Source organism: Melanotaenia boesemani, chromosome 24 (assembly GCF_017639745.1).
Source record: "Melanotaenia boesemani isolate fMelBoe1 chromosome 24, fMelBoe1.pri, whole genome shotgun sequence".
In the NCBI taxonomy this organism is placed as follows: domain Eukaryota; kingdom Metazoa; phylum Chordata; class Actinopteri; order Atheriniformes; family Melanotaeniidae; genus Melanotaenia; species Melanotaenia boesemani.
This window is the reverse complement of record NC_055705.1, coordinates 10,028,114-10,053,254: the sequence shown is the minus strand read 5'-3', so window position 1 is coordinate 10,053,254 and position 25,141 is coordinate 10,028,114. Positions and strand designations below refer to the sequence as shown.

Genomic DNA, 25,141 nt, shown 5'->3' with positions numbered 1-25,141 from the left:
AGGTGTTTCAGGTCTTTTCCATCTTTAGGGACTTTTACTATTCATCAGCCATAAACACAGGAGGATAAAACAGGATTTTTGCTTCAACATCAGCTGAAATTAGTTCAGCTTGATGTGCAGTGTGTCCTCACAGCAGATCAACAGTATCTGAAAATGGCATCTTTAGCAATAAAAACGAGGTGGGGGAGCCATTTTTTCCTTTATGTTCCAAGTGTACAGTATTCAACAGAAGGGAAAAGGAGGACGTCTTTTATGAATTTATGAAAAAATCGAATTGAAAATGCTTCCAATTTTTGTACTAAATTATCTTCTAAATTCAGAACAACCAAACCAAAAGCATTTAGGAAAAATCATTCAAAAATTAAAACAACTCCACAGTGTCTCCTCATATAATCTTTAATCCCTATACATATATTTTCCCTCTGCAACATCGCACATCATCAGTTTGGACAAAACAGACAGACGGGGTATTCTGGTCAGGTCACAAATTAATAAAAATAATTAAATTATAGAAAAATCTTCTCCACATAATCACATATAAAGTTCTACATAGTGAATACAACAATGGAACAGGACAGTTAAACCATTGTATCTGTACAAATAGATTTTTTTAAATATGTTTTGTCTTTTTCTCCCCAGTGTATTTCACATATTTTATGATATACTGCACTTTTAGTCAACGTTATGAGTTACGGTCGTAACCAGAGTTCTGAGTCTCTGAAGGTTCCCAAGAGTGAGGATGCTCATTTTTAATTCACTTTTTCCCTTTTTAGAGCAACTTCCATCCCGTCTTGACAAAAATTTATCCAACATCTGGTCCTCAACTTCAAGTTCCTTCTGTCTCATATTTAAAATGATGCTGGCAGATGATATTTATGTTATAAAGCCAACACACCGCACATTTTTTACTGCAGAGGGAAATGAAGTCATGAACAAACACTCCAGTAAACAGCAAGTTGGGGCCAGTTTTATCCCTAAAAGCAGCTTTCGACTAAGCTGGTTGGTGTTAGCAGACAGCAGGGAAGCTGCAAAGTCTGACATGGAGGAAAGGAAGCAAGGATGCAAATTGGAGCCAAGCTGCTTTAATCCAATGACTTCACATATAAAATCCCTCCATTTTAGTTTGTTTAAAGTATTGATATCCATTTTGAATGCTCCATGTATTTCCATCACCTCCATTTCTTTCCTTTTTAATACTCCTGTAGTCTGATGAAGGAAATGTTTACTAAAGGTGAGGTGTGGTTATCGGAGTCAAACGTTAGCACCAGTACCAAAGGGTCCATGAACAAGATACTTGATCCCACATTAGAATAGAAACTGTAATTGTGTGTGACAGGATTGTGTTCTCAATGTGAAGATTGACATAAAGATTTAATAAGTGAGGAATGGTCTTAAATATCTTTTGAGTTATGATATAGACTACCCACTAACCCAGTGTTAAGGCAAATGTGGGCTCAGGTCTTGCTCACAGACAGGTTCTGATCCAAATCCAGTAACCATGCTCCGTTATTTAAATAAATAAGCTGGAATACAGATATGTCTTGGGGAATTAAAAACCTCCTGAAATAAATAACTTCACTGCAAACTGCGCTTCTAAATTTATTCCATGTCTAAGAATATTTCCCTAGTTTATTTATTTAATTACTTATTAGGTGAAACATGCCATGATGTCTTAAAACAATTTAGTTCAATTTATTTTACTATAATTATGTTAAAACCCAAGAAACCTATCAAAAAATATTTAGAAATTTCTCATGAAAATAATCAACTGGACTCATTTCACGTCAGCGTTAGCTTGCAAACATTTTTTCACGATCCCCCATAATCAATCTAATAAAAACCTAAATATTAACCAAGAGCAAAATTCTGGACTGAATGTAAAAATTCAGGTTTTCTAGATGCATGATGGGAGGTTTAACTTGATTTTGCAGCCTGGAAATGATGCTTAGTCGAAAGCTGCGCAGACAAAACAAGCCCCGGTCGTTCAGCACGGTTTCAACACAAATGCTCACACATTCACATGCACCTGCATCCTCTCACAATCATACAGCACAACACACGCATGTGTGCACTCCTCACACCCACAAACATCTGCAGAAACACACAGCTGTCACGGTGAAGCCGTGTTCACGCTGCGTCTACACCCAGGAGTCGGGGGAGCCGGTGAACTTGTTCGCCCTGTTTGAAGGCCTCCGCGTGGTGGAGTAAAAGTCCACGTAGTTGGTGTTCGCTTTAAATCGGAGTGACTGGGTGGCGTAGCCGTCAGGGGAGGACGGGGTCAGGTGGAATGGTTCGTCCTCGTAGTGCTCCTCGCTGTAGCCTTGAGGGGACGACAGGTACATTCTGTAGCTGTTGTAGTTCTTCCTGTCGGGCTCATCGTAGAAGGGCTCTGGGTGCTGGAAGAGGAGAGATAATGAGATTTTAATTCTCTAAACTCGCCATTTCTCTTAAACTGGAAAATCAAAAGGTAAATAATCCCCCTAAACTTGCCAGAATGATCCAAAAATAGTGAAATAATACCATGCAAGTGTTCAGCTGAGCCTCAAATCAACAGTGGAAGTTTAATTTATTTTTATTTAAATCTTTTTGGTAAAACTCCTGCACCGATGCTGATTGGATTCTTTCTGAAACAGTTCAAAGGTGACAAGCTCAGGATAAAAAACATAAAAATGGACTTTGCAAGGTCTGTTCAGGGGTCTGTTGGAGAGTTAACCCTCAGATTCAGGAAGAGCAGTCTGGTTTTCATCCTGGTCATGGACCAGTGGACCAGCTCTACACTCAGCAGGGTCTTGGAGGGCGAATGGGAGTTCACCCAACTAGTCTACATGTGCTTTCTGGTGTTTAGCCGGGTCCCTTGGGGAGTCCTGTGGGGAGTGTTTTGTGAGTAAGGGGTATGAGACCCATGTTGTGGCTTTTGCCCGGTCGAGTCCCCGACTCCGCGACCGTGCTCCGTCCACGAGAAGGGGCGCGCCTCCCGGCTGGAGCTCCTGTTCTGCCTCCCTCTCTCCTTCTTCCCCGGTCGGCTCCGGCTTTGACAGTTAACTTCACTCGCGCTTAAAGAGAATCGGACTCCGATACTTTTCTTTACACGGTTTATTGCAGTTGCACAAAGGTTGCTGGCGAATTCAAACAACACGAACTGACCAGAGCTCTGCCAAGCAGAACTTTTTAAGTCTGTTCGACCCCCCTTTTCCCTCGCACCATCTCACCCTATCTTTTCCAGCCAATCAGAGAACATCTGTTTTCCACTCAGTCATACTCACACACCTTTCACAATTCCCAGAAAACAGTTATATTGCCCTTATCTTGACCGGTCACCTTGTACTTGGCAGGTCATGTTGTCCTTGGATATATTGCCCTTATCTTGGCTTATCAACTTGTTTTTCCCCAATTCCCAGACAGGTTGTTCAGCGGACAGCGTGTCCTCAACTGACTGTTTTCACTACATTCTCCACCCTCTGGTCATTTCCTTATGACCATCATTGCAAGTGGTTACCCTTCTTCTTCTTCTGGTTACCATCGTACTATAACTCTGATGCTGGCATGCAAGCTGTTAAAATTTTCAATATAAAAACATACATGAGTATATTCTTGATTTCTTAATATGGTTATACCAATTACATGTCTAAATATCTGATAACATTGTTAACCCATCATTCTGCCTTCCATTCACACTCATTCACACTCTGATGATCCTATGGCCTCGGCTGGCTGACAGCTCAGTCCGGCGCCATACGATCCCTACGTCTGTCCCTCATTGACGTAAAAACCCCAATTTTTGTTACTGGACACTTTCTACTGCTTAGTATATGCCGGAAAAAACCTTAAGTATGGTGTTCTTCAAGGAAAAACGACATATGACCCTCTGCTTGGGTACACATTGGACTTGCACCCTCACAGAGCCATCTACTCGATGACCCGGGGTCTGGGGTCATCCTCCTAAGCAGTTTACTCCGTATCCAGAACTACCTTCCCCGATTCTTCCACCCCTGTCTTTTACTTCCACCCTCTCGCGCTGTTTAACCGTCTGCTCCTCCCTTAATTAACGACGCATCTCCTATATGTATTATGTGATGTATCTTAACCTTTAAATTGTGTTTTGATTAATAAAGATAAGCGTGTAAAGAATTGAATCCCTCGACATCCTACGGTCCCCGCCTGTTAATCAAACAGATATTATACATGACATTATTCATTTGTTCATCACTTCATGACTGTACTTAATCATTTCAGTCCCGTCTTTCTTTTTCTCCAACCGGTTTCCAGTCTATAACTCTCCACCCTCTGACACCTCGTGTGTCATGGAGTCTCCACACTGGCCTGCCATGCATGGAGCTGAAGGTGGGGCAAGGGAAAACTCTGCTTTCGATGGGCATGTACCCCTTCAGGGGTATTTTGATCAACACAGCTGTAGCAGGCTGCAAAAAGCAAGGCAAAGCGAAGCAGCTCCTCCTGTCGTCTCCTCGTTGTGGTCGTTCAGCAAACCCCCTTGAAGTTTGCTGAGACCTCCTCCTCATCATCCTCTGAGCTAAGGCTCTCCTCCTCCATTTTAAAGGATTTCGGCGGCAGCAAGGTGACGCTGTCTCGCTCCTTCTGTGTGGCAGTCCCCCTTGGAGCTAGCAGCGCCATCTGCTTGGTCACCGCCTTAATCACCAAGGTCCGGATCACTGGAATACAGCAGCATAAGGCAAAGCCCACAACCAACAGAGACACAGCTATTCCAGTGAGCCATTGTAAGAGTGATACTTCCCAATTGTCGAAGAAGCGGCTCAGTCCGGCTCCCCAACTCTCCTGTCCTTCTGTGGCCTTTGTCATTTCTTGCTTCAGTCCTTTGAGTGTGGCCATGGCCCGCGTGAACTCTCCTGTTTTGGACATCACATCAGGAATAAACGTGCAACATTGCTTTGTGCCAATCACATGGCATACTCCCCCTTGGGCTGCTAAGAGCCAGTCCAAGGCCTGTCTATTTTGCAATGTCATTATGCTGGTTGCCGATAACTGTTCACCCAGAGCCGATAACGCATCATCTGTCGCGTTAACGAACCTATGCAGCGTGAAAAACACGTAATTGAGCCATTCCGTCGTCTTAATTATGCTAACGATCGGCATCAGCGCTTCGAATCCTACCGCAACTTCATTACGCACTTTAAACTGTTCTGGAATACCCTTAGGTTGACCAATTGACGAGAACCATATTCTCGGGTCTTCCTGAAGGGCTCTCCTGCGCCGCCCATGTCCCTCTAACATACCTGGTGGTGTGGTCGTATCACCCCCCTCTATCGGTGTCTCCTCTGCGTCTACCGGAACAATCGTGATGTCCGCCACCGTCTGTACCCGTGCGCACCTACCGATCCAGCCTTCCGGGAGAGTGGCGAGCAGTCGAGTTCCCCCGCAGTACCAGTAGGTGTCTGGAATCGGTAGTGTCTGGCTATGAAAGGGACATGCATAGATGGAGACGTTTGTTGAGCCTATTATCTTTAAAGCTGGTCTTAAATGGGCCTTAGTACATTTTTCATCAACATACCACAGTGATTTGCACAGAGACCTTCTTATCTTTCCTATACCCAGGTGACCGTCCCATTTTTGAAAGCATTCGAATTGGCCAACCGGTACTAATGGGATTTCTTTAGGGGGTATCAGACCCGCTAGTCCTTTTCTTAGATTCATAACATATTGGCCACATTGAGTATGCAGTGACTGATATTCTGGTGATGCCAAGATTGACATGCATCGGGCGGGGCACCAAAGGAGGCCATCATCATTTCCTGCGTTGGCGAGCCATTGTTCTTCTAAGGTCTCGCATTCCTGCCAATTATGCTCCGGGTCTACAAGCATTAACCTCTCTGGTCTGGCTGTAGTACATGCATAACAGTTCGTCGCGCCCGCTGAGTCTGCTACATATTCTACCCAGCGGTACCACATATTTCGTGTAGCTAAATCATATAGGAATTCTTCCGGTGCATCTATTACGCCTGTCTCCGTTGCCCATTGGTTGACAATCTTCCCTTCGACCCATGTTTTAACGTCGGCCGCCGCCTTGGCTATGGCCTCACGCCATGACATCGTAGCCTGATTCTGTTCTGGATTGGTCTTACCGTCTTCCTGTGTCTGCGCGCCCCGTGGTTCAGCACGTTTTGGTCATATTACCACACCACCTGTGTTCTCCCCATTATTCCGTGCGTCCCTCTGCGCCCGGTCGTCGCTCGGCCAGTTCTGGTGCGTGCTGTCGCCCTGGACGAGCTGCGGTCTCCTCGGCTCATATCTCTGTCCGGTTTCCTGTGGCCTGTTGGGCGGGGGTGGTCTGTTTAGCAGGCATTGGTTAGGTTGGACCAGGTCCCGTCCGGGATCTGGTTCGGGAGGCCGGACCATCTCTGGCTGCTGTGCTCGGCCCCCCTGATACATCATGAGACCCATGACCAGGAGCCAGAGACTCGGGAGAGCCCCTTTGGCTGTCATCATCTGCTCGTGTCGCGGATGCTGGCGTGCAGTGGGACAGGTGAAACCAGGTCGGCTTCCCTTTGACCTGAACTGCGGTTCTGGTGGCTCGTGTGACTTCGTACGGCCCCTCTCGCCTCGGGCTGTTCCACTGTCTGCGGAACACCTTCACGTACACGAGATCTCCTGGTTTGATCTTTGGCTCCTCCTCCAACTCCCTTCTAGAATCGTTTTCCTGTACAGAGAGAACATGTGACACCAAACTATCCTGCACTTTAATCAATTGTTTCACATACTCCCTTAGTTCATTGTTCAGTGTGTCCAGAGAGGCTCCTTTATATGTTCGAAACAGCGGGGTTGGCATCGCTCGTCCAGTTAGTAGCTCATGTGGGGTTAATCTCAGCTCGCGGTTATGCGTACCTCTGATATGCATCAAAGCTATTGGCAAAGCGTCGAGCCATGTCAACCCCGTGCTTTCACATATTTTCCGGAGTTTGTTTTTCAAGACTCCATTGATCCTTTCGACCTGTCCTTGCGACTGGGGGTGGTAGACGCTGCCCAGTCGTTGTGAAATCTGTAAACCCTGCAAAACAAGGCTTAGGACTTTTTCAACAAACTCTTTCCCGTTATCGGATGAAATCCGATCTGGAATTCCAAAACGGGGGATGACTTCTCTGATCAGAAATTTTGCGACCTCTTCGGCAGATTTACGGCGGGTCGGAGTTGCCTCAACCCACTTCGTAAATCTGCACACGGCCACCAAAACATACCTTTTTCCTTGGACTCTTTGTATCAGGTCGATGAAATCGATCACCAGTTCTGAAAAGGGGCCTCTCAAGGGGAAAGTTCCTGGGGTTGGTTTCAGGGACTTTCGGACATTATTCTTTATACAAACCTCACACCGTGCGATGTAGTTCTCCACATGGGCATGCAGGTTGTACCCCCAGAAACCCCAGTTGCGAATCTTCGCTATTACCTGAGATTTGGAGTCATGACTCACTGAATGGCCTTCCCTTATCAACAAAGTCATAAGGTCGTCTGGGAGCACAATGAGTCCGTCATGAGTCCGCCATACCTGTTCATTGTCCATCTGTGCTCCCCTCTGTCTCCACCAGTCTTTTTGTGTGTCCAGTACGTTCTGTTGCATCAGTACAATGTCTTTTATGGTAATTTTGTCTTCCAAGTCAAAAGTCGCTGTTTCAATTACAGCTTGCAAGCTTGCAGCTACTTGTTTGGCCGCTCGATCGGCTTCGTCGTTTCCTTTTGCGACGATTGTGTCACTTTTAACGTGAGCTGGGCATTTAACTATTGCAATAGTTTTTGGTTTCATAAGTGCCCCCAGTAGCTGTTTAATTTCGTCGGCGTGTTGGACCGGTGATCCGTCGGATCTCTGGAAGCCGCGGTTCTTCCACATTCCTGCGAACAAATGTACAATGGAGTGGCAATACGCGGAGTCCGTGTAAATCGTTACGTGTTTACCCTCGGCCAGTTCGCATGCTCGGATTAACGCTTTAAGTTCGGCTTTTTGCGCGGAACACGGTTGTTGAGCTTTTTGCGCTTCCAGCACTTCAAATTTGTTTGTTTGAGGGTCGTGTCGGACCACAGCATATCCTGACGCCAAACCATTTAATGTTCTGTAGCATGAGCCATCCACGAAAAATTTTTCATGTGGCCAGCATAATGGTTTAGCTTCTAAGTCTGATCTCAGTTTCATGTGTTTTTCAGTCACTTCTTCACACTCGTGTTCCTCTCCCTCACTTGGTAGAGGGATGAGGTCCGCCGGGTTTTTGGTTCTGCATGTCTTGATCGACACGTCGGGGTACTCCAAAATCCGGTAGTACTCCAAAATGCGCTGATTTGTGAGAACGAAGTTGCTCTTTTCCAGCAAACTCACCACCTTGTGGTGTGTTAAGATATCAACCTTGTAGCCCATGGTAACAACTGATGCTTTTTCGTACATTAGATGAACGGCTGCTAGGTGTATGTAGCATTCTGGAAGTCCTATTTCTACCGGTGACAGAGCGATTGTGTAGTATGCAATGCATTGTGCACTTTTTCCTATCCCTGTGTTTTGTGCTAGAACTCCGCATGCATGGTTGTTCCTGCACGAGACGTATAGCAAAAATGGCATGTTATAATCTGCTATCGCCAATGTTGGTGCTGTCTGCATGGCTCTCTTAATGTCCTCAAAAGCTTGTTCCGCGGCTACGGTCCATGTGAGTGGATGTTTAAGGTTACGGACCCCTTCTTCTCTTATGAGGTCTCTTAATGGCTTAACAATGACTGCAAATCCGTCGATCCAGTCTGAATTGTACGCTGCCATTCCTAGAAATGTCATCATTTCTTTAACTGTTCTTGGTTTTGGCATTTTGGTGATTGCCTCAATCTGTGAAGGGAGTATGGCTTTCTCTCCCTGTGAAATCCGCCTGCCTAAGTATTCAACTTTTTCTTGGCAGTACTGTAGTTTCGCCAGTGATGCTCTATGTCCTCCTTCTGCTAGGTGGGTCAAAAGCGTGATTGAGTCCTTGTGACATGTTTCTTTGTCCTGTGCAGCAATCAAAATGTCATCGCAGTAGATTAAGATTGTGCTGTTGATCTTTTCTTTGATCTGTTCCAGGTCTTTTCTCAAAAGGTCGTTAAAAATGGCTGGTGATATTTTAAGACCCTGAGGCAGCCTGAGATATTTGAAGTGTTTGTGCCCGTATTTAAATCCAAACAGGTGTTGGCTGTCGGGGTGAAGCCTTACACTGTGAAATGCCGAGCATAGGTCAATTACCGTGAAGATCTTGTGATTTGGTGTCAAGTTACATAACAGGATGTAGGGGTTTGGAATGTCTGTGTTTATATCTTCAACAATTTCGTTCAGTCTCCTCAGGTCGTTTGTCAGTCTGACTTCCTTCCTTCCTGGTTTCTCAATCGGCCAGATTGGGGTGTTCGTTACTGGATACATCTCTTCTGCCACCACTCCTAGTTCCTCCAGTTTCTGTAGAGTTCTGCTGGTTCCCTCTAGTACATGATCTGACAGCGGGTATTGTGGCACAAATGGGAGGGTGGTGTTTTCTTTCAGCTTGATTGAGACTGGTTGTGCATTTTTCATCAGTCCGACATCTGTGTCACTTTTCGCCCATAGTTCGGATGGAACGATTGACAGCATTTCTTCCTTCATCAGTCGTTTTGGGTCCCTTGTAGGTTCATCGCATGGTAGCAGGATTACTTCTGGTCTTGCATCTCCTTGAGAGTCCGTCATTATTTTCAGGAACCTTCCATCTTGGCTCTCCATGATATGGTTTTCCTTGTGTGTCCATATCCGTAGTTTTCCGGCTTCTTTCATCATTGGCCCCAACTCTTTAGAAGTGTACCCTTCATTTATGAGTATTGTGATGTGGGGTAGGCTGTCTGGAACCTCAAATTCTTTCGTTAGCTTTTGGGATGATTTTCATCATGTATTGTTTCCACATCTCTATTGGCCTCAAAAGTTCATCACTGATGTCCCCCAGCCAGTAAACTGTTGGGGTTTGGTCCATTTCGGTTTGTTGGACCTGCATTTCTTGGATTGGTTCCAACTTCACTCCTTTGGGTGTGCAGATGATGGCCACCTGTAGCCTGCACAAAGCATTTCTTCCTAGTAGGTTAACAGGTGTGTTTTCTGAAATGAGGAGGGGAATTTTTATTGTTTTGTTCTGGACCGTTATGTCAACTGGTGTGGAAAATTGCATTTTTGTTGCTTCGCCAAGTAAGCCCACTGCAAAAATGAATTTGTTGGATCTCTGTAATTCTCCTGCCAGTTCATTTTTTATTGATGAGAATGTTGCTCCTGAGTCTACCAGGAATGGTAGATTTTTTCCATTAATGGTTACTTGGATGATTGGATCTTGTTCCATTGGGTTCGTTATCAGGGCTTGGATGTAGCTTTTGTCATCTTTAGTTAGTCAGAATTCCCGTGGTGGTCCTCTGTATGGGTTCACTGGTCCTTGAGTCATCTGCGCTCGACAGTCTCTTGCCATGTGGCCTTGTCTCTTGCATCTTCTGCAGGTTATCTGTGAACGACAGTCTCTTGCGTAGTGGCCCCATTTTTCGCAGTTCAAGCATTTTATGTTGTCTCTTCTCCTTAGCCGTGGTCCTTCTGGTCTGGATTGTCCCCCTGGTCTGTATGGGGCTGGTCCTTGGAATCTCCTTCCTTCATTATTTTGGTTGTTTGTTACCGTCTGTTGTTGTGGTTGCATCGTCATCACTGCTTGGGTCCGTTTTTTCTCATCCTGTTTGTCTTGGATCTGTAATTGTGTTAGTTTTCTGATGGCCTCTCCATCTTGTTTTGCCAATTTCTGTTTCTGTTCCCTGTATCTTTGGATCACATGTGTGACGTTATCTGTAAACATTTCGAATGTCATATTGAAGATTCCAACTGTGTCCAGTAGTTTGTCTTGTATTGGGACAGGGAGGGCCTGGATGATTTTTCTACGGAACATGGAAGAGTGGACGTTGTCAACTTCTGGCATATTTCCCGTTTCTGTTATCCATTCACGTCTGGCTTGGTGAATAAAGGCCATGGGGTCATCCGTATCATTAAGTGTTCCTAATGATATTGAGTCAATTGAGATTCTCAGGGGATATCTTCTTCGTAGTTCTTGCCAGATGTCTTCTTTGTAGTTGTTAAAAAAATCTGTATCATGTATTTGGGTTCTTGCCACGTTGGCCAGTTCTGCTGACTCAAAGATGTTATACATTTCCAGGACTCCTACCGTTCGGGCTAAGATCGCCTTAATGTCTCCCAGGGAAAGAATTTTTCCTTCGCATAGGTTTGCCAGGATTAGGATCCATTTATTTGCTCCTGCTTCCAGTCTGGGGAGCTTGGATATGAGGATATCGATGTCGACGTTCGGGAAGGGTTGATAATATATTTGTCTTCCTTTCGCTATAAGGGGTTGCATCTGACTGGTTTGTGGTTCCTCGTCTTCTCTTTCCTCCTCTTCTGCGTCCTCCATGTTTTCTGGTTCTTCCATTGTTTCTTCTAAATCTTTGTTCATGTCGGTCTGAAGTGTCAGTCTTCCTTTCAGGTGTCCTTTTTCCTGTACTCGGTTCACGTTAACTCATGTAGTCTTTGTAGCTTTGGCGTGTGTATTTGACTTATCAGTTTTCTTAAACTTGACCTTTTGTGCTCCTGGTGACTCCATCCATTTGGGTTCTCCGTCAATCGGGTCCCACTCAACTCTGTCCTTTACTGGAGTCTTGTCTTTTGCTTTGGTCGACCTCAGTGTTCTGGTCGTCTCTGGTCCGATCATCAATTCAGCTCCTTTCTTTTCCATATCTCTGATTTTCTTTGCCACAGCACGGTGATATCCTGTTTGTTCCTCTTTTTCTTTCGTTTCATCGTCGTATTCGCTGTCTTCTTCTTCTCTTGGTAGGGAAGGGTATAATATTTTTTGTCCTTTTTCTGGTGTTTTAGAAAGGGTGTATCTTCCCTGTAGTTCGATTTCCCTTGCTGGCATTTGTTTTATAGAATTATTGCAGACATATGGGGGTGGGTTTTGTGTGTCTGCCATTGTTATTGTGTTTTGGCTTTTCCCTTCAGCCACTCTTACCTGCTTGACCATCAGTTTATGTTGCTTCCGCAGAAGTTTGTAGGAATAAATCTAAAATTAGCATTTGCCGATCTAATTTGCTCTTGTTGTTCATTTTTGTCTTTGAAATAATTCCTTTAATGGGTGTGTTTTTTAGAATGATCTGCATTTCTTCACATTGAACTGTGTCAAAAGTGCCATCTTCAGGCCATGGTGAGATGTTGTTTTTTGTTATCTCTGACCACAGTTTTGATGTTTGTTCTATTTCAACCTTTAGTAGGGGGTGTTCCCCTCCTAATTGTTGTACAGCTGTTGTCTTTAGTTGTGTTTGTTCCATTTTAAGTGGCAGAATAAAACAAAAACCAAAAAATAAAAGGTAAATGCTTTGAAATTTGAATAACAACAGAAAAACAAAAAGGAAGGTAAGGAACTAGTTTAAAATGTATTTGTCTCTACCAGAATCAGCTTCTTTATGCTTTATTCAGTATCCTGGCTTCTTCTTGCCAGGCGGTTGCACCCCGTGCGTCCCGGTATGCTGGCTTCTCGCCAGGTGGTTGCACCCCGTGCGTCTCGGTATGCTGACTTCTCGTCAGGTGGTTGCACCCCGTGCGTCTCGGTATGCTGACTTCTCGTCAGGTGGTTGCACCCCGTGCGTCTCGGTATGCTGACTTCTCGTCAGGTGGTTGCACCCCGTGCGTCTCGGTATGCTGACTTCTCGTCAGGTGGTTGCACCCCGTGCGTCTCGGTATGCTGACTTCTCGTCAGGTGGTTGCACCCCGTGCGTCTCGGTATGCTGACTTCTCGTCAGGTGGTTGCACCCCGTGCGTCTCGGTATGCTGACTTCTTCTTTTGTTACATGTTTTCAATTGAATGTTACTGATTTAAAGCCTTAATAAATGGCTTAGCTTGGCCTAATATGTTGTTGGCTTAAGGTATTACAGCTCAGTTAGGCTAATATAATGTTAGCTTTAGTTGTTATGCTAGTTAAGCTAAGTTGGGCTAATGCTAAGCTAATGTAAGCTAATGTTGAGCTAATGCTAAGCTAATGTAAGCTAATGCTAAGCTACTTGCTATTAGCTTATAATTTGTTTGTTTTGTTTTGATGTTATGTTAACTCCTCTTATTAAGTTAAATATATTAGCTGGTGTTAGCTATTGTTATGGTATTGTTTTGGGCCTAAGGCTTATTAGCTTGGCCTGGTTGGCCAGCTAATCTTTGCTAATGTTAGCTTTGGCTTCTGGTTTTTAGGCCTACTACTCTTTATTAGTATCTGTTAAGTAAATGGTTAAGTTGTCACTTTTGATTGCTGTCAGGACAAGAAACACACTTTTCAATGTACATATATATCCGGGTGGGTATATGTTCTGGCAGTTTATTATTCAAACGTATGAATACAACTTATACTTTTCAAAACCCATACACATTGTCCAGCCATAATACTAGATGTGATATCTTTAACATGAAACACAACATCATCCATTTGTCAAATTGTGTAACCCATATGACAGGACTCATATGATTTGGCTGTATTTCTTCCAGTGAATCGTGAATAAACCCAATTAAAAACCAAATAAAAACAATTACTTGTTTTCAGATGTTAATTAATTCAATCTTGCATTTTATGCCCACTTTCACTCCATCCATTCAGCATTATTTCATCTGTGAGTATCTGGCACCATCTACTGGTCATTTATTTCTATTACAACAAGCCATGTATTTCCAAATTAGTAACGCTCTGCCACCATCTGCTGGTCATTGATATAGTTACAACAAATCATGTATTTTCTGGTTATTAACGCTATGCCTTTTCTTTTTACATTTATCTGTTGATCTTTGTCATATATTTTGTTGTCTTATGAAAAAATTTAGTAGTACCTTATATTAAAAAACCTTTTTAAGGTATTTTATTTCAGGTTTTAACTTTTATATCTACTTTTTACTTTTCTTTATTTACTTTTCTATAATCTTAATCTTTTTGACAGTTTATGCTGTGATTCGACACTAATTCGTGCGTCTGTCCCACCAGCCCCCAAATACAACTGCAATCGCTTCTTACCGGGTTTTGTTGATACGTTCGCCGTTTCTCCGCCCGTGTCTCTTCGGCTTAGTGTCGCGTTTCGTTGGTCAATTTCATCGGGGAAAAGAAGAGAAAGCAAATTAGCCAGAATTCTGATATTCACTCCAGCGGGATAATCGAGAGAAAAAACGTCGGGGGTCACCAATTATGTTGTGGCTTTTGCCCGGTCGAGTCCCCGACTCCGCGACCGTGCTCCGTCCACGAGAAGGGGCGCGCCTCCCGGCTGGAGCTCCTGTTCTGCCTCCCTCTCTCCTTCTTCCCCGGTCGGCTCCGGCTTTGACAGTTAACTTCACTCGCGCTTAAAGAGAATCGGACTCCGATACTTTTCTTTACACGGTTTATTGCAGTTGCACAAAGGTTGCTGGCGAATTCAAACAACACGAACTGACCAGAGCTCTGCCAAGCAGAACTTTTTAAGTCTGTTCGACCCCCCTTTTCCCTCGCACCATCTCACCCTATCTTTTCCAGCCAATCAGAGAACATCTGTTTTCCACTCAGTCATACTCACACACCTTTCACAATTCCCAGAAAACAGTTATATTGCCCTTATCTTGACCGGTCACCTTGTACTTGGCAGGTCATGTTGTCCTTGGATATATTGCCCTTATCTTGGCTTATCAACTTGTTTTTCCCCAATTCCCAGACAGGTTGTTCAGCGGACAGCGTGTCCTCAACTGACTGTTTTCACTACACCCACTAATAAGGACCCTTCGGTCCCTGTAGGAGGTGGTCCTGTGTCTTTCATCAGGCCATGATCTTCTTTTCTCACTGGAGCGATTCCCAGATGAGAAGCTGTTGGGACGGAGGTCAGCTCCTCCAAATCCAAGTCCGTGGTCCTCAGCTGGAAAAGGGCAGAGTGTCCTCTCCAGTTCAGGAATGAGACCCAAGTGGAAAAGTTCAAGTATCTCTGGGTCTTGAGTAAAGAATGCAGAAGAAGACTGACAGGCGAATCTGTGCAGCGTCTGCATCGATCTGTCATGGTGAAGAAGGAGCTCCTATCCTCACCTATGTTCACCAGGTGTGACAGAACAAGAATGCGGTTTCTTCTGCAGAGTGTCTGGACTCTCCCTTATGGTAAAAATCTCAGTCATCCATGTGGAGCTCAGAGCAGAGTCACTGCTCCTCCGCACCAAGATGAGGTGGCTCTTGCATCTAGTGAGATGCCTCCTGGATGTCTGAAGCAGCTAAAAATTTATTTAACTATAAAATCTGCATCAAAGATTTCTCAAAAACAATCCAAATACAAGTTGAAGGTGAACAAGAAGTGGCTCCTTCAACAAGATTATGATTCTCATCACAGTAAATCCACTGAAGTGGCTTAAACACAAGAAATGGCTATGGAAGGCCTATGAGATTTGAAAAACTACACAAAACAAGACGTTTCTTTAAAAGATGGAGCTCATTTCTGTAGCAGAATTGGCTAAATGATTTAAAAAGTGTGGCAACAATTTATGAAGTATATTCCATTAAATATTCATTAAATATTCTTCGTACAAATATCTTGAATTAGCTTTTAAAAGAAAACAATTAATGAACCACTTTATGATTCTTAGCCATGATAATTTGCATGCTAATGATCTATTTACTTTTAATTATAGCGATTTAGCAAAACTTATTTTCAACTTTCTCATACCTGTGATCTTCGTAGATCCTCTCCTGACTGGGAGGAATACGTCCCAATAAAATATGGGGTTTTCTTCTCTGACCCTAATGAAAATTCAACAAAGATTGTGTTGTTAGCGATTTGAAAATAGCAGGGGCCTGTGTACAGATCCCAGAGGCACACCACAATACAAACCTGTGTACTGCCGTTTCTGTAAACTGTCTCCATAATATGTGTTAAGTTGCATAGATGACTGGGCCCTCTGATAGTTTGAGCTGTGTCGTCTTATCCCGAGCATCGCAGGTGAGGATGTTGCACTGCCGCCTGGAGATTAAAACAAGACAGGAAACTCTTAAACCAGTTAGGACTAAAGGGAAAGAAAAAGGGTTGTTCTGAACATGTGGAACTTGTTTCACACCTGATTGGATGACAGGGGACATCTGCAGCGGGCTGGTTGGCAGGGTCGGCTGGGAGCGGTAGCGATCTCGCTCCAGATTGGAGACGGGGGTGACGAAGTGGGTGTAGTTCCATCCATCCTGTTCAAATTGTGGGAAAATATAAGTGTGCTGTAATAAAAGGAAGTTTTGAGGTGAAAATTCAGTTCATGATGTTTTTCCCCAGAAAAGGGAGAAAGAAAACAGCTAGGATTTTAATCCAGGTGTGTTTATACTGACCTGCTTGTACAGGCCCCTCAGCTCTCTGTACTGCCACAGTGTGTTCAACACCTGAGCTGCCGCCTTCACAACTTTCATTGAGTACCTATAACACAGGACACACACATCTAACACCAAGCAGCGAGTCTGCAGCCTCTTAGCAAGCTACAAGGCAGGTTTCATACCCTTTCCCTCGTCCTTTACTGATGTCCACCAGCTTCTCGATGCCTCCGCTGTCAGCTAAAGCTTTGGCGTTCTCCATGTTGCGACTAGTGACCTCGTGCAGCGTGCAGCAGACCGACGCCACCGTGTCGTCTGACAGCACCGTGGGACTGCTGCCGGGCAGCCGGTTCACCAGATCCCGCATGGCGTACTTTCCTGCAAAAGCACACACAACGTTTGCTTAAATTCACAACTTTTCTAAAAGTTAATGATTCTAAGATCTTCATTTATTCTTTATTTTAAAAATAATTACAGCCTTTTATTAGAGATGCAAAGTTAAAAGAAAGAATGTGCTGCAAAGGAGTCAGTTAAAATGCAAGATTAAAGACTTTTGAGCTCTGTTGAGCCAGAAGTCAACGTTGATCACCATGGTAACTGATGCTAAACAACTAGTTTGTGTCCTGAGTTTGGGATTAAATCTGAAGAAAAAAAAAAATCCCTTTAGTGAATCTCTTCCTGTTGCTGCATAAATGTTTATCTTGAACATCAGCAAATTTAGACAATCACATTGCCTCCAAATTCAATCCCAATGACGTCTTCACAAAAACTTATTTAAATAATAACTTATAAAAAGTCGCTTGTGAGCAGAACTGCGTGGTGGATTTGCAGCTCGTGATGTTTTACAAATGAGTTGAGAATCCAAAGTTAAGCCTATATTAATCATGAGAATGTTAAATCAAAATGTATTCCACTCAGATTTGGTCTCTAATCAGCTTGAAGTCATTTCCACAGAGAGAAAAAAAAACAGCTGGCTGTGCTGAATTTGCTTCATGGTAACTCATAACTCGCTCAGAGCGATTTAGATTTAAAGTTTTAAAAAAAAAGCCCTCTTTCATCTAAACCATGGTAAAATAAGCATCAAAACTAGAATGAAACAACATTTGGAGATAATTATGCACAAATATTTCAAGTCTGAAGCTGTAAGATAACTGGGAGGGTTTAATTTACCTTGAATAAATCAAATTTAATAATTTAACTGTTGTCTTTGAGGTCCAACTAGTGATCAAATTTTATTTATTTAAAAGATTTATTAAAAAATATTTCTAATATTTCAATAATTAAATTCAATTTAGATAATAAACCGGCACAGCTGCATAAGTTAAGTATTGTGTTGCCATGGGAACCATTCTCTAGGTAATGTAAATTTTTATCTCCTGATTTACAAGTAGAAATCCGTTATGAAACACTGCTATCAGATCCAACATGGATGAGAAAATTAACGTATAGGGCTTTATTTTTAACATATATTTAATTAAAAACTTTGATTAGCGACATTTAATTCCCATGTTACTCTAACTCACAGAGCTTAAACATGACTCTTAATAAAAATGTTTTGTGCAGTTGTCACGACACAAACGGTAGGTAATATTTATTAATTTTTTTTACCGGATTTTCTAATTCAGGGTCACGAGGAAGCTGGAGCCTATTCCATCAATTAGCAGGTGAGACAGGTACACCCTGGACAGGTCGGCAGTTTATTGCAGGGCCAACGCAGAGACAAACCACCACTCACTCCTAGGGAGAATTATCCCTGTGCAGGCAGATATTCTGGCAGCGCTCTTCTTTTCCTTAACTTTAATGATTTATGTTTTCCCACAGCTCATCCTTCATTCAGCTGTGTCCTTTTATCAATGATGAACTTATAAAGTCACCTCTGAGACATACTTTGTTCAGAAAAAGGATTAAACTAGTGTGTTGCATTATTTTACCACCAGGGGGCGACGTACCACAGTCTGATTAAATGGATTGTGTGTGCGATAATACTTTCACAATTTCACAGACAGAGCCAGGTTTAACAGTGTGTGTGTGTGTATGTGTGTGTTTCCACCTATCAGCTCCTTGTTGCGGCCATCAAGTGCCATGTTTCAGAGGGCAGTGGCGACGGAGCAGACGACCCGGTCGTTGTCCATCCTCAGCAGCTCCACCAGGATGGGCAAACCTTTCTCCTTACGCACCGCTGCTCGGATGTAGGCCGAGAACTGCACATGCACACACAAACAAACGTTGACAGCTCTTCATCCAGTTTCTTACCTGACTCATTTGTCAAGTCTTTTATCTTAATTTAATTCTTCATCAAAGAGATTTTTGCTAATTTAACTGTAAATATTTCTTTATATTTAAATTTGCCTCTAAATTTTGGCTATTTTAAAGCTGAAAACGATCCGGTTATCATCAACACATTTGATTTTCATCTTTCAAAAAAAAAAAAAAAAAAAGACTTCATCCTTTTCCCTCTGCTCAGAGGAGTCTTACCTTCCAGTTTCCAGCAGAGAGGTTCTGCAGGGAGCCGGCGGCGCCCTCCAGCGTGGCGGGGTTGGAGCTTTCAGCCAGCAGGTTGAGGTATGGCTTCACCACCATCGGGTGCCACAGCAGCTCTGCTCCTCTCAGAGACTGAGAGAAACCCGGGTTGGGCCCAACGCCATCCCACTGCAGCAAAACATCAGCGAGCAGAACATGAGGACTGTTAGACCACACACTGAACAAATCAGACCACACTGAACAAATCAGACTCAATAAAGGCTCCAAACAGTGACAGCAACTCTTCTAACGGGATGAGGAACTGTTACGACACACATGAGCACATTTGTACATGTACAGTTTGCACATTTGTCCCCTTTGAAGTCCTTCTGCTCATCGTCTGTCCTCGTGTCTCATTTTGATCATTCTATATCTTTTTGGATTAATTTTTCCACTCAGCGTTGGCTGTGTTGCATCTTGGTTTTGTGTATTACAAAAGAAAATTTAAAATGTGACCATACAAAACCACATGGGTTTCAAGTGCAAGTCCATAGTTTTCACATGTGCCTATAGGGGATTGCACATAAATTCATGTCTCCCGAGTGCAAAATACGCATTTCACATACATTTCAAATGTGCAAAACTACACGTGAAACATGTTTTCCTGACCATTGTGTTGGGTACTTTAATACTTATCTTCAGTAATCTTGCATCACGTTACTCATTTAGTAGATTTTCATGGTGTATTTTGCTCATTTCTGATAATCTTGGATTCCTGTGCTTCTCTTCTTGCTGTGGTAATACACTGTGTGTTACCTTGTTTTTATCTTTGTTGAGACTTCCCCCTCTTTTAGATCTTCCTTTGATTGGATTGTCTACATGATTAACAGTTGAGGAAAAACCAAAGGCACTCACACTGAGCCCCTGGGCCACCATCTGGGTGGGATGGCTAACCTGTCAATGCTAATTCATGCTAATTTAGTTTCCTTTTTCTTTGACATGAGCTTTCATGATGGTTTGTAAATTTATTTGAGATACTGAGGCTTTTATTTTAAATATATAAATAAAAGCTATGATTATAAATATTATATATTTGGATGCTAGACTGCTGTTGGACATCAAACCTGGACATCAGCAGCTCTTTGGGGACCCCTTCCCTCTGTGATTTTACCTTGCCCTCAGGCCAGCCGCTCCTCTTCCTGCTGTGCCTCCTCTTCCCCCAGCAGAGGTAGTCTAGTTCTTTGGCCGGTGAGGAAAAGCCCAGCAGGGTGTCCAGCTCCTGGTTGCCAAGGAGACGGGAGGAGGGCATCTCCACCTCCAGCCGATATGAAAGGTTCCTCAGGGTGCAGACACTGTTCTCCACAATCTGAGTGAAGCATTTTCCAGACAGACCATTTTTTTTTATCAGTTGAGAACATCAATACTAACAAAGTGGGGGAAAATGTGGTGTGGGAAGAAAACTTAAGTGTAGTTTACATGACTAATTTTGATAACAGGAAAGTTTAAACCTGACTGTGGTGCTAAAAGAAAGCTCTGATCTTCCAAACTGCTCCTCTGAGAGGCTTTAATCTGTTTTAATCTGAAATTTATATGGTATGTCCTGGCTGTGTTGCATTGAGTTTGCCCTGAACCTACAAACCTTAATTTATATTATGTTCTCTTGGAGATGGAAAAGAAAAACACTGAAAATTCATTGAGCTTTAGCGGGACACTGTTGTTAGTGCCATTTGCTGACTGGCCACCCCATAGAAAACTTCCTGGATACACCACTGGGCTGAACAAAGTGCAGCTGAATGGGGAGAAAAATAAAAATGAAGAGACGTGTAAAACAAAAAAAACAAAAAAAACAAATGTGTTGGTGGTTTGACAGCTTAAAAACAAGGCTGGTTAGCAAGTTACTTTGTTTTTTGCTGGAAGAGGATATTTAGAAAATGTTTGGCCCTCATAAAAAAACAAAAAAAAATCTATTTAGGAGTAATATGTATGATTAAATGCATTCAGTTGCACTTATCTGGTTTATTTTCTTAAAAAAAGTTTTTGTCTTGGAGATTCTGTCTTGGTCATTTCTGGTAACTTTAGGAACCTACCAGCCATATTATACTAAAAAAATGTCTTGAGATGAGTTGTGCTGATGTCTGTACGACCATAAAAACTCCTCATTTCCACATGTTGACTTACTTCTGCTTTAAAACAGTCATATCCTCCTAGTTATTATTTTGCAGCTATTGTTGATAAATCCCACATTTAAGCTTCTCCCTCCATCTCAGCAGGTCCCTTTATGGTTATCTGGAGCATTTTCTGGTTCAGAGTGCAGTTCCAGCTGTTTTAGGGTCAGGCTCATTTAGAACAGCTCTCCCAGGGAGACAAAACATGAAAAACACATTTGTGGTTGAGTGCGTTTGTGCAGCACCTTGCTGTCATAGTCGGAGGTGTTGACGCAAATAGTTGTTTGTCCAACTTTTGTTTTGTAAACCAAAATGAATAATTGAATGATGAATAGTTATCCATTTTCAGATTTGTTCTAGGATAATGAGCACTTAATTTGTTTTTAGTTGTTTTGTTTGTTTTTTTATTTGAGAAAAGCCAGATGGGAAGTTATCTCTGCTGTGTGAACTGTGTTGACTACACATACAAAAATGTCTGGAACTCATTTTATCACCATTAATACAGAACAGAAAATTTCCTTTACTTGTTTCACATGTGCATTAAGAAAATGAAAAGTGATCATGTCTTAGGGAATGTTTTGTTTCCATCTGTTTCCGTAGATACTGAACAGGTTAATTTGATAGTTCATAGTTAACCAACAATTTCCTTCGTCTATTAGTGCTTGCTGTTCTTTAACACGAGTTGAATCTAAGAGCTGTGCCCAAGACTAAAGTTGCAGATGCAGATTTTAGACCATGTCTGTATGCTTCATGTGTTATGAACCATTTGTGTTGCTATCTCAGACAAAAAAAAATAAATTAAAAAATCAAATGTCGGTAGTATTTAACTTCACTTGTCAACATCTGATGGTGTTATGACAGATATCACCATGTGATAATGTGATGATGGTAGATGGTTGGTGAGAAGATGCTGTATGAATTCTGCATTATGATCTAGAACATGGTAGAGATGATGCTGAACCACATATATAGATATAGATATATATGCTACATTTACTGACCTTTGGACATCTCAAGTTTACCCAAAGGAAGGTCAGTTAACACAAAATATTTGTAAGCATTGGCTTGCAGTAAAAACTGGCAAATTTTACAATTTGATTTGATTAATCAAGATTAATGAATTTGTAAACTGTGATTAAAACTTTTTTCTGTCCTGAGTGGTTTTTTTTTGTTGGCTTTTTTGGCTCTGAATCTGGGTTTTGTTCTTAATTGAAATACAAGGAAGGCATTGCAATGCTATGATGACACGCTATTATGCCGTTGACCAGTCTTTTGCTATCCAGTTTATACTCCACCTGCCAGGTGAGGGTATGGTTGGCTGTGGAAACACAACAAAGATCAAGGTTTACCAAACCAAACCGTGCCGTCCTGAGCTGGTGTTACACCAAAATCTGTGACCCATCAGAATCTGTGACCACAGGAGGCGACAGTGTACGACTTCTTGAAAACACTGTATTTAAGTCTAAGATAATTATAATGCGGGTACAGTAAAGTCACACATTCTGATTGCTATCAGAAATGGTGACCTCCACCCTTTGACAGCAGAGTGTAAATGTTTGCTTTGGGACTTCGATTTCTAGAATTACATGGTTAAAAATTTCAACGTTTACCACTGTGTAATATGTACACTATAATAACTTTATATGTGTGTTGTTGGTTATGACTATTGATAGCTATCAGAAATGATGACCTAGGTCACCCCTCTTATAGTCTGGATTCCTCTAACATAATACACTATATTGCTAAAAGTATTGGCTCACCTGCCTTGACTCTTGTATGAACTTAATAGACATTCCATTCCTAATCAAATGAGTTCAATATGATGTTGCCCCAACCTTTGCTGGGGCTCTCCACTGCTGCCCTTCGGGTGGGGCTGGAGTTGTCTTCGGGGTGGGGTAGCTTGGGTTAGTGCTCCGGGGCTGCTGCTGAGGGCCCGGGTCTCTGGGCTGCCCTGGTCTGCCTCTGACCTTCGTAGAGGCGTGGTCGCATTTGCACGACCTCACTCACCACTCTTCATCACTGATTACTCCTTATTCCTCATGCTCTGCATGCTGACACAGTCACTGAGTTGTCCAGTGGGTTTATATACTAAGAGATAATTATTTTTTTCCTTTTTGATTTGGTTATTATTTAAGAGCTCTTAATGACTAGCAGCTCTGTGTTTTTCTTTTGTAAAAGTTGTAGGAAATTTTATGGTGTTTTCATGTACAGGTGTAACAGTTTGTTGTCTGGTGATGGTGTAGATTCTTTCCCTTTTGCTTCTTTTTGCTATTTTCCATCGTTCCTTTCCCGGTCAGGTCCAGCAAGATTACATAGATTCCGTGATTCTAAGTAAATAAATAAATAAATGAATCAGATTACCAAGAGTAGCCTTACCCATAGGCCTCCCCTTGGCAGAGCAAATTTGTTCAGCACGATACAACAACCAGATTATCATTTTGCTTGCTATGATGCTGGACAGGACAGGTTAAAAAAAAAAAAATCTTTGACCATTCCTCCAGAAGCTCATTTGTGAGGTCAGACACTGATGTTGATGAGAAGGCCTGGCTCTCAGCCTCCGCTCTAATTCATCTCAAAGGTGTTCTGTTGGGTTGAGGTCAGGACTCTTTGCAGGCCAATCAAGTTAATCCACAACAAACTTGATCATCCATGTCTTTATTGACCTTGCTTTGTAAACTGGTGCACAGACATGTTGGAACAGGAAAGGGCCATTCCCAAATGGTTCCAACAAAGTTGGGAGCATAGACTTGTCCCAAATCTCTTGGTATGCTGAAGCATTCAGAGTTCCTTTCACTGGAACTAAAGGGCCAAGCCCAGCTCCTGAAAAACAACCCCAAACCATAATCTCCCCTGCACCAATCTTTACACTTGGCACAATGCAGTCAGACCAGTAGTGTTCTCATGGCAACTGCCATACCCAGACTCTTCCATCAGATCGCTAGATGGTGAAGCACAATTCATCACTCCAGAGAACGTGTCTCCACTGATCCAGAGTCCAGTGGCAGCGTTCTCTTCACCACTGCATCCAACACTTTGCATTGCTTTTGGCGATGTGTGGCTTGGATGCAGCTGCTCGGCCATGGAAACCCAGTCTATAAAGCTCTCTTTGCACTGCTCTTGAGGTGATCGGATGGCCACATGAAGTTTGGATGTCTGTAGGAACTGACTTTGCAGAAAGTTGCCGACTTTTGCGCACTATCACCTCAGTATCCGCCGATCCTGCTCTGTCACTTTATGGGGCCTTACACTTTGTGGCTGAGTTGCTGTCATTCGCATCGCTTCCACTTGGTTATGAGACCACAGACAGTTACTGTGGAATATTTAGGAGTAAGGAAATTTCACGACTGGACTTGTTGCATATACTTGTTACATATGTGTATATATATATATATATATTAGTGCTGGGCAGCGATTAAAATTTTTAGGCACGATTTATTGCGTGACATGCTGCGATTAATCGCATTGCTTTTATGTTTTTCTTTATTTTAAAACCTAAAATAAGAAGTAAAAATGTGGTTATTCAGAAATAACAAATATCCTATGGTGGCTCTTCATTAAAAATATATATTAAGCTGACTTTTTGAAAAGTCTCAACATTTGCGTCTCTAAAGGAGTTTTATTTAGCTGGCTGAGGGAAAAATGGCTCTTTGGATTGGAAAGGCTGCAGACCCCTGCACTGAACACATAAACAGGCTTAGCAGCAGTTTTTGTCTTTAAACGGCAACAGTTAAAATATTTCTTCATATATATTTATAAAATCAAATATTTATGAGAAAGAAGGATGAAATGTTCAGGATTTACTAACTAAAAGGTAAAAAGTCAGCAGAATGAATTTAAAGCTGTGAAGCTGTTTCCTTCTAAACACAGAAGGAACAATATGTGATGAATATCAGCATCAGGTGAACAGACAGAAAGCAGGATGAGAATCTCACAGTTTCTAGATGGTGAGGAGAGAGAAATATTCACAATATGCACAACAACTTCCATCCATGCACCTTTAGTGCTTCACTATCCAGATTTTTGTCTTATAAATTCTCTAAACTTCTTTTTTTTTTAGCTTGACTATTTAGCTTAACACCTCTGCAGCCTCCGCTACCGGGAGTTAAGGCGTTAACACCTTGTTTCTGGGTGTAGCGTCAGATGTGCAGCTATAAACGTGTGGTATCCACTCAGCTACCATCTGAGCAAAA

At 42.6% G+C, this 25,141-nt stretch overlaps 1 protein-coding gene across 1 annotated transcript; it reads right to left on the bottom strand.

Annotated features, from left to right (window-relative positions):
* Positions 1-6,319: 6,319 nt before the first annotated feature.
* LOC121635183 (protein NYNRIN-like) lies at positions 6,320-22,600 on the bottom strand. Its single transcript, XM_041978268.1, has 3 exons — positions 22,590-22,600; positions 16,348-16,350; positions 6,320-8,577 (listed from the first exon to the last, which is right to left on the bottom strand). Exon 3 carries the CDS (start codon positions 8,564-8,566, stop codon positions 6,320-6,322), a length of 2,247 nt encoding a protein of 748 aa, XP_041834202.1. The 5' UTR covers positions 8,567-8,577; positions 16,348-16,350; positions 22,590-22,600.
* Between the last annotated feature and the right edge of the window lie 2,541 nt (positions 22,601-25,141).